Source organism: Anolis carolinensis, chromosome 1, assembly GCF_035594765.1.
Source record: "Anolis carolinensis isolate JA03-04 chromosome 1, rAnoCar3.1.pri, whole genome shotgun sequence".
Lineage (NCBI taxonomy): Eukaryota > Metazoa > Chordata > Lepidosauria > Squamata > Dactyloidae > Anolis > Anolis carolinensis.
The window spans coordinates 19066285-19083198 of record NC_085841.1 but is presented as its reverse complement, the minus strand read 5'-3'; the positions used below and the strand labels follow the sequence as shown (position 1 = coordinate 19083198).

The 16914-nt window shown below is 41.1% G+C and overlaps 1 protein-coding gene across 1 annotated transcript in view; it reads left to right on the top strand.

The window, feature by feature from the left end:
* Window positions 1-16914, top strand: part of sos1 (SOS Ras/Rac guanine nucleotide exchange factor 1) — a 60615-nt gene that overhangs the window by 30306 nt on the left and 13395 nt on the right. The window contains exons 11-13 of the mRNA XM_062970596.1: window positions 12380-12461; window positions 14415-14537; window positions 15434-15537. Of these exons, the coding sequence (XP_062826666.1) occupies window positions 12380-12461; window positions 14415-14537; window positions 15434-15537 (309 nt within the window). The remainder of the gene's footprint in view (window positions 1-12379; window positions 12462-14414; window positions 14538-15433; window positions 15538-16914) is intronic.

Below are 16914 nucleotides of genomic sequence, written 5' to 3'. Positions count from 1 at the left end.
AGCCACAATCATATGTCACACCCAAGTTGTCACATGAAATTTTGTGGCTCAGTTCTAATCTTGAAGAGGTCTTTCCAGTTCATATAGCAAGCCATGGTTTGCCGTTACAAAAATCCAGTAAGACTTTTGGTATCAAATACAAATTTATTCACTCCCTATATATGAAAACAAATTGTTGTAAAAAGAATAAGTTAAACCATACTAGAAAATTACCAGATTTTTTTTTTGCTACGTTTTGTTCAATATTATGTTAAACTGAGTTTGTACAAAATGGGTGCGAACAGGAAATTAGTGTTTTACAGGAAAACATCCTCTTTAAAGGCCATCTGTTTTAATGTAGCTGAATTGTGAACAGCTGAAAGTATACAAATATCGTCTTGGTCTTAAATTGCTAGTAATACAGATTTTGAAAGTGCTAGACCAGTGTTCCTAACACACGACTAGGATTCTATGAATTTCCTTTGATAAAATTTGGAGTTTAAAATATGAAAGCAGGCTCTGCTAAAGTATACTTTTGGCTACAGCACCAAAGTCGCATTAGATCCCAAAACATAACCAGATTCCAGAGTTGGTGGGTTTGATGTAGACGTTCACACTCATAGTTCTTGTATGTATTCCAATAATGGCTGTTTTGGTGTCAGGATGGGTAGCATATGTAGAAGTTTGGACTTTTGAGGTTGGTTGGCTTCAATAAAATATAACATTCATATCAGTAGCGTACTGTTTTCAAAGTACTTCATGCCTTCAGGAGGTTTCTTTTAGTACACTCAATTCATATCCCTACAACACTACCACAATTTTTTTTTTTGGAATAAGCTGTCCCAAATGCTTCTGGACAGCACATGTGGCTGTTTTTTTTTCCTGGTAACTTTTCACAGTAACAGTTGACATCAGGGGCAAGAGCAACTCCACAGTCTTGTAGTGTGTCAGCTTTTCTGACCATGTGGAATCTGAAAATGTATGCATTTCTGTCTTGGGCAGTTTTTGTATACATATGGTTTTGGAGTAAAGATTTATAGTCAGTAAGCTCATTCTTTTCAGTTGAATGGATGTCTCTCTTACATGTGCCCACTTTTCTCTCACACCACAAGAACTCTGGTGGAGATCAAGAGATATCGCGTAAACTACTCACTGGTTTGTCTTGGCAGCTGTGCCAGATGTGATGGCATGTGCTTTTCATGATGCTCTAGCAAATTCAAGCTCTTTCAGAGGCTGGATTTAGTAAGGCTATGATTTGTTGCTTTACCTGACATTATCCCTGTACTACAGGTTGCTATGCCGTCCTGAACTGAAAAACCTGGCAGTACAATTTAATTCTGTCCTAGGCACTCTTTTTGCTTATAGCAGTGGTTCTCAACCTGGGGTCCCCAGATGTTTTTGGCCTACAACTCCCAGAAATCCCACCCAATTTACCAGCTGTTAGGATTTCTGGGAGTTTAAGACCAAAAATATCTGGGGACCCCAGGTTGAGAACCACTGGGTTAGAAGATCTGATAGTACTGGTTTTGTTAACAGTTGGTTTGTGTAAATGACTCAGAAGCAGATTTAGAACAAGAAGCTACTATTCTATTTGGATAGAATTTTATATATCTTCTTAAATGATACCTTTTCCTCAGTTCTATGTATGGCGCAAATTCCTTTCCACTTCCTGATTTAATGTCTCTCCTTTTAAAACAGCTTGCAACTTTTTCTCTTGTTGGGTTTTCTGTTCTATTTATAAACTCTGATATGTTGAATGCATGTGCGTCAGCATAGTGTCCATTTCCTCTCTTAAGGCATTGAGGAGTGATTATTTATTATTATTTAGACATTGTTTTTAGCTTTTAAAATGCTTGGATTGAGGAGAGATTTATCACATGAACAGACATCCTGCCCAACTATGTGTGTGTATTTTTAGCTCAAGCAGTTGGCTATTTGAAGTCATTGTAGCAGTAGAACACAATAAGGAAAGTGCACTTGTTTGGTCATAACTTCAAAATGAAAATTAGAAAATTAATGCAAGCTTTCTATTTAATGAGCATACTGAAATGTTCTTACTATAATGTGTGAATTTGCAGTCTAGTATTTGTATATGGTGGGAAGAGTTCAAGTCAGAGGCATATGGTGCACTCTGGTATAGGGCGGGAAGAGTTTAAGTATGAGGCATATGGTCAGGGGAGCAGTTATGTAGGAGTCATATTTTTATATTCAGGAAAAGAGCTCTGTTCAGGCTTTTGCACTAGGCCTTTCTTACCTCCTCAAAGATTTGAGAGATTTGAAAATCAGGAAAATAAAAACTGCTATTGCTTTAGCTGAAGGTTAGAGGCCATCTATTCCCCAAACCCCATTCTTTCTAACCTAGTCCAGTGGAGGATAATTTTTAAAAATTATTCTAAATAAATCCAGCCAGAAATTCAATCTATTCATTCATATCATTAAGAAGTGCGAAGAAAACAGTGTGGAGTGTGAAGTGCCGAGAACACCACTTTTCCTAAGGACAATTTTTTTATTGCTGTACAGTTGTCAGAGCAGAGGACAAGAATGGGGGAAGTGATGGGAAAAGCGGTGATATGGGGCACAGGGCAACAGTTTCCCCTGCTGCCCGCCAGATTCACCACACTGTATGGCGAATCCCCCTGCTGTCACCTTAATTTAGAGTTAACTGGCTCCAGTGCTTGGGACCAGTCTCTGGAGATTTCTTTTGTATATGTCAATTCAACACTTTGCAAATAAGTTTTATATTGAGATAGAGGAATAAGTTAAAACAACATATTACTTAGCTGTCTGATGTGGCATTGTCTGTTTTACAAAAAATAAATATCTTTATAAGGATGTTTCTGGGTTGTATAAAGTTTAAAAAGAAGACTTGAAAGAAAAATGTAATAAGATATTTATTTACATTATTATTATTAACTTTGTTTATATTTTGCCTTTCTCCCCATGGGGACTCAAGCTGACTAACAATCCCACACTTTAGTCAAGTTTAACAAGTGCAATACAACAGTTAGAAAAAAATAGTTCAGTGTGGTAAAATTACAAAACAGATTACAAAAGATACATTTACTGGGGTTTGTATATAAATGTGGTTGGTGTCTACTCTGGAGTTATAGATGTCTAAAAGAAATATCATTTGTAATGAAGTGTATTTGAAGGAAGTTGGAAGAGAAGAAAGTCTTGTCATAAAAGGGTAGGAAGGCTGTCTTGTTATAAAAGGAAATAATTTGTTATTTGAGAATTTTTATTATTATATATTGTTAAAAGAACAATTTAGCAGTTGATGATAATCCTTTGATTAGTAGTCCTGTGTGCAAAATTCACTTCTCCTGTTTCATCTATTTATTTCGTTTCTCTGTGCCAAGTTTGGTCCCAGTCCATTGTCGGTAGGGGTCACCATTTCTCTGGATGTAGGTGAACTATAGCTCCCAAAATCAAGGTCCATTCCCACTAACTCCTGCAGTATGTTCAGTTGGTCATGGGGCTTCTCTGTGCCCAGTTTGGCCCCAGTCTATTGTTAGTGGGGGTCACAGTTGGTGTCTCCTGCTCAGTGGGAACTAAAGCTGTTTTGTGGTGGCAGGACACCTCCTCCACATACACACATGCACATGTTTCACTTTTATTATGTGGGTAGATATAGATATTAAAATCTTAAATGAAATTTTTAAAAAGAGAAAGACAGGAAATCAGAAGCAGATTGTTGGATAGAAGTGCCTTTTGTCTTCTCATTTTGTTCGCCTTTCACAATCCTGGAAACATGGCAAAATTGGCGGGAAGATCCTCTAAGGCTCTTTAAATACAAATGCCAGTCTCCTATTAATCTGCTAATCTTTTAGTTCTAATTATTGATCCTCAAAAATCACAGTTAAAAGACTGACTGTAAGCACTTTAAATGCTTCAGTTTCTGGAGCAAATTATGCATCACCTATTTTGAAATATTAACCAAGCTAGCCCTTTAGTTATCTGTATTCTCACAATTCTGCTAAGGAGACATCCTATCTTGCAGGCTTATCTACCTTGGGATCAATTGCATTTTGATATTCCTGAATTAAATCCTTACCTATTTGCTTTCTGTTTATCTGTAAAAAGATTGAGGAGTCTTTGGTCCTCCATAATCTCTTAATATGGACCAGTCTGGCTAATACTTCTGGAGAACGGAATCTCCACTACCCAAACATCATGGGGGTGTTAACCCTTCCTATGCTATCCAAAGCGCTCTCTGTCTGTCTGTTTGTGTCTCTGTCTCTGTCTCTGTCTCTCTCTCTCTCTCTTTATATATATATGTGTGTGTGTGTGTGTGTGTGTGTGTATGTATATGTATATGTGGCTGGAGTTGCACTTAAAAATGTACCTGTTCCGACTTACATACATATGCAACTTAAGAACAAACCTATAGAATCTATCTTGTTTGTAAATTGAGGACTGCCTGTATAGGTTTCTTCTCTTGCTTCAGCATGGCTTTCAACCTTATTCTCTGCTTTCATCTGTGTTTATTCTGCTAGCTTAAAATTCTTGATCTCAAGGAAAAGAGCAACCCCCACAGGAAGAGCTTGCTTTCTCTGTCTTCCCAATCCTAAAGCAAAGTTTTCCCCGAGCAGAATACTGAACAGAAGGTTGGCTTATCTGCTCTCTTGTGCCGTCCGCCGGACAATAAAAAGCTATAAAACTGAAACGTGCTGTCCTTTATCCGGGCGAACTGCAAATCCCTATAAGCTGTCCTATAGATATTGAACGACTGAGTCTGGATAACTTCAAAAAAGGATGTTTATTCATACAAGGTTGTAAACCTGGCACAGATCTTAAAGTTGCAGAAAATGAAACAAATTTCTATAGGTTTTAGTTACAGAATTATCCCTGGTTCCAGAAGGCAAAGGTGATTATAAAACCACTATACCCTAATCACGCTGCCTATATTAGAAGGAGAAACTCTTTCCTTCCCTATCTTTACAGCAAAGATTAGTTCTAGAAGCGATGGAATAACTCTGCTCTAACTAGATTTCCTATTCCAGATCAATATAATTCAATACTTATCTAATTTGGATAGGCTTAGATTGGCCTGGTTTTGAGGATGATTTGTCCCAGTTAGCCTTGCACAGCTCCAGCACGTTGGAAGACTATAGCCAGAATGAAACTCTAAAATGGAGACTAGACCCTGGTAAAAAGGGCGGTCCTAAGATGTTGCACTCTTTGACCAATCACTGCAAAGAAAACTGCAGCCAGCTCTTGCAGATTCCAAGCCACCTTTCCTAGGCCTTTGCAGCCAGAGGCTCAAACAAAATGCAAAGGAGGGAAAACAAACAAACGACCAATAGGTAAGGCAAACCATCGTCCTGGGGGACGGAACACTCCCCGCTAAATTCCCAGGATGTGGGAATTTACCAATCAAAAACATACAAACACCTTTGTATACACAACAATACAACAGTATAAAACTTACACACTTTGGACAAGCAACACGAGATTGCTGGTTGGTCTGTCCAGGACAGACATTTTGTCCTTACTATGAGTCTTTACTTGAACTTTTCTAACCTTACCGTCAGGGCAAGGAAAGGTCTTTAGTATAATGCCCATAGGCCAGGCATAGCGGGGCAAGTCTTTGTCCTTTAGCAACACAAGGTTTCCCACCTTGAAATTGTCCTTTGGGGTTTGCCAGAGTCTTCTGGTTGGAAGCTGGCTTAAGTATTCGGCCTTCCACCTCTTCCAGAAGTGGTTGGCTAAGGTCTGCACATGCAAAATTGGTGCCACAGTCCGACCGAATTGACTTAATTGGCCCTCTGAGGGCTATGAACCTTTTCAATGCGTTTATGAATGATGAAGTGTCCATTCCCTCTATGACCTCAATATAGACAGTTCGTTTTGACAAACAAGTAAACAAAACCGCCCATCTTTTATTATTTACAACACCACCCCTGGTTTTTCTGGTAACAATTTCCCAAGGACCAAACACATCGATTCCCACATGGGAAAAGGGTGGGTCTGTCAAAGTCCTATCCTGAGGTAACTCAGCAATCAGCTGACTCTGAGTCGCCGACATTTGACACACTTAAAAATAACACTGCTGACCAAACTTTTAGCATTTACCACCCACAGGCCTTCATTTCTAAGGGTCGCCTCAGTCAGAGTTCTACCTTGATGATGGATTTTCTCATGGTAGTGACGAACCAACAACAAAGCAATATGACTATTGGGGGGTACAATGATAGGGTTCTTTATACACACTTTGAGTTTAGCCTTAGCTAACCTCTCACCCACTCTTAAAATGCCCTCTTTATCCAGAAATGGGTTCAGCTCACACAAAAAACTCCGGCTGGGGGTGTCAAGCCCTTGTTCTAACCTGGCTATTTCTAGACTAAACTCATGCCTCTGAACTGACCTGAGTATTACTCCCTTAGCCTTCAGCATGTCCTGAACTTGCAAAGGCTGACTATCTTTGCAGACTAAGCGATGTATGAGCCTAGCAACTGCTCTCTGAAGACTGTGCCACTCTGAAAAACGTTCAAAATGGTGTCGTTCCAGACAAGATCTTTGGCCCATCTTGATTTCTGTGGTTGATTTGCAGGCTTTCACCTCTGCACTTCGTGAGACTTGAGCCTTCATACTGTCCGAAAACCTTTGCTCATCTTTCGAGAGCGCTGTGGCTTCGTCTCTCTCAGAGACTTTGAAGATGGAGGAATACTCTGGAGTTATTGCTTGGCAGTAGACTGAGATATGACTTAGGCAACTGCGCACAAGTGTAGGACGTCCACCTTTAAGCACCTGTGCTTGATTGGAGTCCAACGACGATGGTGGGTGCATCTTGTTTATGCACACTGGGCCTATGACTGTCCAGCCTAATGGCAATTGTTGTGCGATAGGTGCACCTGGAGGTCCTTTAACTTGGTCGTTCACACAGAACAAGCTCGGGCAGTCCGAGCCAAGCAAAAGGGCAATGTCCACATCTGGCCGAAAGGCTGGTATAGCATTCTTTAGCCTTCGCAAGTGTGGATGAGCCTCCACAACTTCTCTGGTGACAATCTGCCTTTTGTTCCGGGGAATAGAGGAACACTCAATCAGGTCTGGCAACTTGAACTGTCTCTTCTGGTCGCAAGAGGAGACAACGAAGCCAGATGCTATGCGACCCTGCAACTTCTTTTTTCCTGCACACGTAGTCATAGTGTAGTCGACCATCTTGGTTTTAAGGTCAAACATGCGGAAGAACTCTGGAGTAGCCAGGGAGGCGTCGCTCTGTGAATCCAGGGCCACATAGAGTCTCTTTCTAAGCCAAGGGCTCTTGGCTGGATATACATCCGCTAGGCAGATAGGATGACAAACTCTGTACTGGTGCGAGTCAGAACACAGCTCTGTACAGGCGACTGCTGAAACTTCCACCTGCATCTCTGGTGCGGCTGGCTTGTCGGTGTCTTCGACTGCTGACTTTTCTTTTGGTGAAGCGTTCTCTTTGGGGTGGGAGATGATATTGGAGTTGTGCATTGCGGTGCAATGCTTGAGGCTGTTGCATTTCTCACACTTGATGTTTTCTTTGCAGTTGGATGCAAAGTGTGGAGTTGCTCCACAGCATCTAAAGCAGATTCCCTGCTTTTGAACTAGCTGTTGCCTTTCTTTGTATGTCTTTCTACTTACTCCCTGCAGTTGGCCAAGCTGTGAGGCTTTTGGTGAATAGGGCAAAGCAACTCTTTTACCTCCGACCTGGGTTCGTCAGTCTTGAGTTGAGTTTCGACTGCCTTTACGCTGACAGGTCTATTGGCCTCTCTAGGTGGTTTCTTGTCCACTTCAGGTGCCTTCTCTGGCTGGGTCCCTTGGTATAAGGTGGGGAGGCCCGTCTGTGGATCATTCCTTTCTCTGGCTGCCCTGGTGATGAACTGGACCAAATGGGAAAATGGAGGGTATGCCTGGGAGTGGGCCTCCTTGTAGTTGAAGACCTCCTGTCCCCAGCGTTCTTGCAAAGTGAAGGGCAGCTTGGTCAAGATCTGCCTCTGGGACAGGTGCTGATCGAGGCACTTCAAACCGGGCAGTTCTGGATTCTCCTTGGCCGACTCTAATTCCGCAAGGAGATCGCTGAGGTCCCACAAGAGTTTGAAGTCTTTGAGTTTTAAAGCTGGGAACCTTTGGAGCTTGTCCATAAGAGATGCTTCAATCTCTGTGCTGGCCCCATACCTCTGCTGCAACCTGGCCCAGGCCTTTTCCAGGGCTTTGTCGGGATCGGCTACGTGGGCTGCGTAGATCTTCTTAACTTGTGAGGATGAGGCTGGGCCCAACCATGCAGCCAGAAGAGTCAGTTCTTCCTCAGGCAATAACTTTAAGTCTCTGATTGCTCTCTGGAAGGTGGCCTTCCAGAGAAGAAATTCCTCAGGCTTGTCCGAAAACTTTTCGACACCCTTGTCCTTAAGATCTCTTCTGGGACTTCTGATGATGGAGACAAGCTGGGACTCCGGCGTCGAAGGGAACAATTGAGGAGTTTGCTGTTGTGGAGTGGACTCCCACCGTGTACCTTGCGTCAACCTTTGGCCTCTTGGAGGGATGACATCGACCACTGACGAATCGATGGTTCCCTGTGCAGCTGTCTGTAGGGGCCAACTAGCGCTCTGCCTTGAGGCCCTGATTGACTGACCTAGGGTTTTAGCAGGAGGCACAGGTAGCTCGAGCAAGGGTGAGCTCCCCGCTATGACGCTCTGCTCTGCAGGAAACTCAAAAGTGACTTTGGGGCCCTGCTCTGGGTAAGGAGAGAAGTCTCCCTGTTCCTCATCCGAAAACTGGCTGTACATGCTGCCAAGGTGCGCAAACACTTTGGCAGAAGGGTCCTGTATTGGTAACTGGCTTACATTTTCTTCTGTGAGTGGCTCAATTAGGGCCTTGGCCAAAGTCTCAGCCCTTACCCTTTTGGCTGCGGCATCCATCTTTATTCTAAGCATCTCTATACGAGCCTGTTCTATTTGCATTTCGCTTTGTCTACGGGCCTGTTCTATTTGCATTTCGCTTTGTCTTTGGGCCTGTTCCATTTGCATTTCGCTTTGTCTACGGGCCTGTTCCATTTGCATTTCGCTTTGTCTACGGGCCTGTTCTATTTGCAGTCGTTGCTCTTCTTCTTTAAAGGGAAGGGTGAGATCAGCTGCCTTAGCATCAGCCTCCGCCCCCGCTACCTTGCTCTTTAGCTCCAGACGTGCAGCCTCCTTAATGTGCAAGGCAGCTAGGGAAGAGATGGCACTCCCAGCAGCAGAAGACTTGCTAGAGTGGCTGTGTTTAGACGATGCACGCTCCCTTAGTTTAGATACCTGGCTAGAGCGGTTGGACTTAAGACTAAGTGCCACAGCAGGTGATTTCAAAAGATTGGTCTCATGGCTGCATAAGGAAGCTAGGATTGCCCTCACCCTATTTTCTTTCTCATTAGTGTCAGCTAAAACACTCCCTATTTCTAACTCTGAATCCTTGGCGTTAATGCGCTCGAGGACCTGGACTATCTTAGACACTAAACCCCTCCAAAGACCGAAGGCTTCTTCGAGGTCTGTCTGTAATATGGCTGGCACCCTTGTGATACCCAAGCTCTCTATTCTGTCCATTAATGTTGTGATGCGCTCCCATGCCGAACCTAACCTCACATGGAGGAGCTCCTTTTCGTCTATTAGATGGGCTAGCATTTTGGCTGAAGGGTGCTTTATCCTTTGGGGCCTTTCATTCCTACTTTCAGCCTCAGAAGGAGGTATACCATCTGTATCATCTTGAAATTGCATAGACATTATGTATTCTTAATAGCAAGTAAATTTACAACAAAGGCAAATACAACATACCAGAAAGTAAATTTACAATAAAAGCAAATGCAATATATAATACAATGCACAACACTTAACCATAGCAATATATATCACTAAGTAACTATACTTTACAAAGATTGTGACCTTTGGCGCCAGACTTTGGTAGGCAAGCTGCAAAATGTCAACTGACAGCAACTTGCCACTTGATACCTCCCTTGCCCGAGTGACGTAAACTGCCAAAATGGCGACTTCGCCAAATTTTCAAGCACCTCGTGCTCTGCGGCTCGAGGCCTGCCGCCGAAGGAGCACCGAGGCTGGCTTTGGAAAGGAGGAGAGAAGAGACGCCTCCTCCCCGCTGTGAAGGGAGGTCACCACCGCAGGTCGATGAAGCAGGTCACCACCGCAGGACGATGAGGCAGGTCACCACCGCAGGACGATGAGGCAGGTCACCACCGCAGGATGATGAGGCAGGTCACCACCGCAGGACGATGAGGCAGGTCACCACCGCAGGACGATGAGGCAGGTCACCACCGCCGGACCATGAGGCAGGTCAAAGCCGGCCGAGTGCTCCGGCCGAACTCCTGATGAAGAGGCTGTCAAAGCCGGTTGAGTGCTCCGGCCGAACTCGCAGCAGCGTTGCCAGGCCTGTCCAGGTTCTAGCCTGGTTCTGGTGGGCTCCACGCCTCAGAGCCAGCCAAAGAACTGTCGCTGGTGCTCCGCGGCTCGAGGTCTACCGCCGAGGGAGCCCTGGACGTTGCTGGGAACTGCACAGCCTGTGCAAACCCAGAAAGCCACTGGGCTACGTGCGCACACGCGAGCCAAATAGCAAGGAAATAGAGCCCCACTATTTGACTCCTTCAGGTCTGAGAGCGGGCTCCACTGCCTCAGACGCTGGTAGAGTCTTTAGGTATGCAGACTGAGCTCAGGCGGAAAAGCCGCAGCCTATACTAAAACTTCCTAAACTATAAAAAACTATAAAGCCGTGCAAGCTAGCTGAAGCGGAAAAACCGCTGATCGACCTCAAAACTGTGCGGTCCGCCGGACAATAAAAAGCTATAAAACTGAAACGTGCTGTCCTTTATCCGGGCGAACTGCAAATCCCTATAAGCTGTCCTATAGATATTGAACGACTGAGTCTGGATAACTTCAAAAAAGGGTGTTTATTCATACAAGGTTGTAAACCTGGCACAGATCTTAAAGTTGCAGAAAATGAAACAAATTTCTATAGGTTTTAGTTACAGAATTATCCCTGGTTCCAGAAGGCAAAGGTGATTATAAAACCACTATACCCTAATCACGCTGCCTATATTAGAAGGAGAAACTCTTTCCTTCCCTATCTTTACAGCAAAGATTAGTTCTAGAAGCGATGGAATAACTCTGCTCTAACTAGATTTCCTATTCCAGATCAATATAATTCAATACTTATCTAATTTGGATAGGCTTAGATTGGCCTGGTTTTGAGGATGATTTGTCCCAGTTAGCCTTGCACAGCTCCAGCACGTTGGAAGACTATAGCCAGAATGAAACTCTAAAATGGAGACTAGACCCTGGTAAAAAGGGCGGTCCTAAGATGTTGCACTCTTTGACCAATCACTGCAAAGAAAACTGCAGCCAGCTCTTGCAGATTCCAAGCCACCTTTCCTAGGCCTTTGCAGCCAGAGGCTCAAACAAAATGCAAAGGAGGGAAAACAAACAAACGACCAATAGGTAAGGCAAACCATCGTCCTGGGGGACGGAACACTCTCCTTTTCATTCTACTGGTTACATGCTCAGTAAGGAATTCTGGAGGAAGCTGTTGTTTACCTGGCCAGTTGTAGGCAGGTTCACATAAATTGGCTAGAGTAGAACTCCCATTATTTCCCATGTCAAGATATATTGCGCTGTTTACTGTCAATATGCAGCTGCAACACAACACTGAAAGTCTATATTTTCCCAGCCCTCCTTCTATCCTCCAGAGCAACTATTGCTTTAAAAATGCAGCTAGACCAGTGGTTTCCAACCTTTTCTTAACCAGGGCCTGCTTGACCAGGGACCACTTGACTAGGAACCATTTTGACCAGGGCCCATTCTCCAATATTAATACAGTACGAAAATAGTTACAAATCAGTTTTTGATCAACTTTAGATTCAGTTTGGTTATTTGGGATGCTGATTTAGAAAATTGCATTGGATAGACCACATCAGCTCTAGTTTCTAAAACAGAACATATGCCATCTGTCACCATCTGCTCGGCCACAGAAAATCATATTTAATATTCTAGAGTTGATGTGGTCTATCTAATGCAATAGCCAGCTCTGAGGAAAGGAGCAGAAATAAAATTAATAAAATAAAATAAGTAAATAAAGAGGAAGGGGGGTTAATGGACTGGATGTTCGTTCTCGCGGCTCACTGATGGGCTGCGGGCCCACAGGTCGAGAACCGCTGAGCTAGACAGAGGAACAGAAAGGAAATGGGGGTTGTGTGAGCCTAAAAAGATTGTAAAAAAGGAGCTACTTTGTCACAGGCTTTTTACACAGATATTCCTGTAATAAAATATAATAGTAGTAGTAGTAGTAGTAGTAGTAATAATAATAATAATGGCATTGGACTTTTACAGTTACAATTATGGTTATTGATTTGCTGTCTGTGTAGTTTTTAAAATACTTCTCCTTTCTGTCCTAGATCCCAACTTTGTTCGAACATTTCTTACAACATATAGGTCATTTTGCAAACCTCAGGAATTGCTGAGTCTCCTGATAGAAAGGTAGGTAGTTTTTTAATGTATAGTAGTGTAACTTTCTTTTACTTACAGGAGTTTTTTTTCAGCTTCATATTTCTGTTTGGAAAGACAGATACTGCTTTTTTATAATAGTTGCAGTATGCAAAGGTTACATTTTGTCAGGCACATTCACAAATCAGGGAAAGGTTATGCCTCAAATGATAACAGCACTCCAGCTATTATCTTGGAATAACACAATTTGCTTGGCAGCTCAAACCTTTTGGTATGCATTTTTTCTTGATAATCTACTCATTTTTCAGTGCTGAGGGAATTGTTTTCTCCAGTTTTTCAAGAAACCTCATAGTCTCTTGCTGATTCATAATGCTGAAATAAAATCAAACGTGAGCTTGGTAAAAACATGTTGAAACAGCTTCCCAGATTTGGGTTTAACATTCAGATCCCTTTCTCAGGAAGGCTAAAGAAGCAATCCTCAACTGTTAGGTTAATTCCTCATGCCAGCTGATCGAGGGAAGAGACCAAAATTGTAAGCCATTTTATCCTTTGCTCCTTTCCCCCCCCCTCCTTCACTTTTTTCTTATCATGCCTTCCCAGCTAGTCAAGCATTATTCTCTCTCATTGTAATAATTTATTTTAGCATTTATAGAGCAAAGATTGATAGTTACTATGGCAGTATCAGGATATTTGCTTTCAAAGAAGAGAAAAATGACTGAAGTAGGTGAGAACAGAGCATTCAGCGGATATCCGAAGGGCTATGAAAATCCAGATTTACAGCAAAGAGTATTTAAACGCATGGAGACATTCCTCATTTATTTCTATCCAAGGATGTTTGTGAGCATAATTGACTAGAACAGTGATCATTACAAGAGCTACAGGACAACATCTCCCTTGGAAGATGTATACAAACAACTGGATGAAAGGAGACACCAATGTTCATAATACATTATAAAGTGGATACATGTAAGTTCGGTCAGGCATTTGGATACATGATTAATGCTCATTTTAAGAATAGTGAAGGTGCAGTCCACCCTTACCCTTGGATTTATTTTTTTATTCAAAAGGAAGGGAAGAGAAGGTCTGACAGTTTCTAACTTTTGAACCTCAATCTGAGCGGGTTTATTGTGCAGACCTTGTAAGGATATTTAACAAAATTGAAGGAGAGAGAAATGAAGCAACGGATAAAACAGTTTAGAATTTTAGTCTCCTGCCTTCACCAACAGGCCTGAGGGCTTAAGTCAGTGTTGTGGATTGCTCCTTGAGCCTTACTGTCATTCACAGTAATTATGATTCTATGATTTACATACAAACGTTGCCAAGAAAAGTAATGAAAATTTGCTTTCTGTGAGTATGAAAAGCATTCTTTATTCACATTTGATACAAGCCTTTTATAGCACATGTATATTATCATATAATATTTAATGTCGTGTTTGTTGCACCAATCACCAGAGTCGGACATGACTAATAATAATAATAACAACAACAACAACAACTTTATTTTTGTATCCATTTCCCCAAAGGAACTTGGGGTGGCTCCCATGGGGACAAGCCCAACAGCAACATAAGTTAAGACACGGATCCATAAAATTAAAACATTGTAAAAATATAAAACAACATAAAATACATCAACAAAATTTAAAACCCGGACAATAATAGTAACTGGATATTCAGAAAATAAAATTGTGCAGAACTATGAATAGACTAGACTTAAAGTCAGGGGAAACCTTTACCTTTTCCTTGTTGCACTTTTTTACTTTTATGCATTCATCCTTATGGATATTGTACCTGCACCACCTGGAAAACTCTGGAAAACTCTAAAATCTATAGGGACTGTGGCCCTTCTATTATGAAACCTCCTGATTGGTGAAGATGAAGTGGCTGTATCTTGTCGTTTGTTTTGTGTAGCAGTTATTATTTAACATATTAAAGTTCAGCATCATTCATACTTGGTTATCTGGATTTCCCTTCCCAACCCCACATTAGGTTTGAAATTCCAGAACCTGAACCAACAGAAGCAGATCGGATAGCTATGGAGAATGGAGATCAACCTCTCAGTGCAGAGCTCAAAAGGTTTAGAAAGGAATATATACAACCTGTACAACTGCGGTAAATATTGAGACACAAAACTATTTTTGCATGAGTTCTTCAAACTGGAACATGTAAAACTATTGCTTATTTTAGATTGATCCTACTTTTTAAAATTAGAGGTCTTCATCCAAAGGTTTATGTACAGTGTTCCATATGTAAAATGCTTGCATTTATGTGAGGTTTTTTAATGGTTAGTGTTAGCATCAGGATACTCTTTCTATGGGCCATTCTGGCCTTTTTATCCCCTGAACATAAATGTTTGAAATTGGTAGTTAATTTAATTTTAACAAGCCAGGCAAATCAAGATAAGAGTTTTCTTTTTCTTTTCTTTTCTTTTTTCAAGTTGATGCATTGTATTAAAAGATTAGGTTTGATAGTGGGTTTTTTGACTTTACAGATATTATCATTTATTTATTTTTAATAAATTTTTATTACATTACTGTTCATTTTGTTACAAAGAAAAGAAAAATCTTTACAATTCATATAATTAAATCTTTTCCTTCCCCCAGTGTTCCACCCGTTGTGCTCCCCTTCACTGGAGTCCATTTCTTTATAGTCCAACCAGAATCTCATTTCTTCTGGTGGGGGTTGATGCCCATCTTCTCTCCTTAATGTTTCTTCAATAAATTTCTTCCATATACTTTCAAAATCATTTTTCTTCCTTAGGCCTTTTTTGACATTTAAATTGCATGTTAATTTATCATTTATTGCTAATTTCCAAATTTCCTTGTACCCAAGATGAGTTTTCATTGACGGGTATTACAGCAGTATGGTCCTTCCACAAGGGGTCAGTGCAGTATGTCATTGTGCCATTGACTATAGAAGAAAACCAGTTCTCCAGTGCTTTTAGTGTACAGTCAGAACAATATTGAATAAGAACTAACCTCAAAAATTAATCTTTCTTAATGTTGTAGAGTTTTAAATGTATGCCGGCACTGGGTGGAGCATCACTTCTATGATTTTGAGAGAGATGTAGATCTTTTGCAACGTTTGGAAGAATTCATTGGCACTGTCAGAGGTATTTCACTACAACAGATATCTAATACGATCTGTTTTGTTTCCTTATAGACTCTTTTAATAAACATATATGTAATTTGTTATACACATTTAACATTTGTTATACACACAATTTAAATATTACACAAAATCAAATTTTAAGAAATCTTTTTAAACCTTAAAATCTGAAATTAAAAATATCACATAAAAACAAAATCTAACCAACCAATAATAAAGCATAGCAATAAATCCATTTGCACTTCAGTGAAGCTAATGTCCATCTTCTACATCCATAAAAGGAGTGAGACTTACACTTATTCTTTTCATAAATGGGCCTTCCCCAAAATGGATTCAAGCCATTGTTTTCAAGAAGGTTGCTAGAATTTTCATTAATTTTTGAGTATTTTAATCTTTGATTGCAGTTGCTGCTCCCTTTGTGTATTCTGAAATTGGTAAAATTGAGTCTTCCTTGCCAAACACGCCATAGCTCAGACTGCCAGATGGTATACTTTTCAACATTTATAAAGCAGTCACATTTAGACAGACACAAGAGGAAACAATGTTTTCCCACTATGTTAATGTGTTGTGGCTGAAACTCATATGTTCTCTGTTGCCCTCACATAGTCCTTTTTTCAGATGCCAGAGATAAGCTACTTTCCCCTTTTTAACAAACTACAATTTCTCGTTATGTCTGGATTTATCCAGTCATGGGTTTTATTAAACTTTAGGAAAAAAAGCCGCCCCGAGTCCCCGGGGGGAGATGGAGGCGGGATAGAAAAATAAAGTTATAAATCAAGGTGTGAAACTATAGCAGGAGCTTGATATGTTCAATACATAGAGATTTGAACAAGAACCACTATGTGAACTCAAATTTTATATAAAACTGTGGTTTAATAAAAATAGGAAGCTGTACGCAATAGTTCTGAAGAAGATATGAAAAAACCCGAAAAAAACTAGCTGTGTATCTTGGTACTCACTGGAAGCTCACTTAAATGTACAAATGCCTCCCAGTAGTTAATTATATTCTTAAGAAATGGAGTGCTTCCCATAGGTTCTAGAATAATCTCTCCATATTAGTAAAGGTGGTCAGCAAAGCAAATGTTGGCCTGCCAGCTATTGTTCGCAGACAAAATTTGATCCAAGACTAATCGTGTTCATGGGGAAAAGGGAAATGATCTGGTATCAAGCAGCAGTAGACAAGAGGAAGTATTCTGCGGAATATAAAATGCCTTGCATACCTTATGAGCCTATCTGGGAGCTTTTCTGGTTGAAATGTGGTACATGTATTATTTAAATGAATAAATACTTACAGAATTCATCCCCACCTAGTGTGATAGCCATTCATTATAAATGGATTTAAACAACGGGGTCAAGTAAGATTATCAATGGGACTTTATGG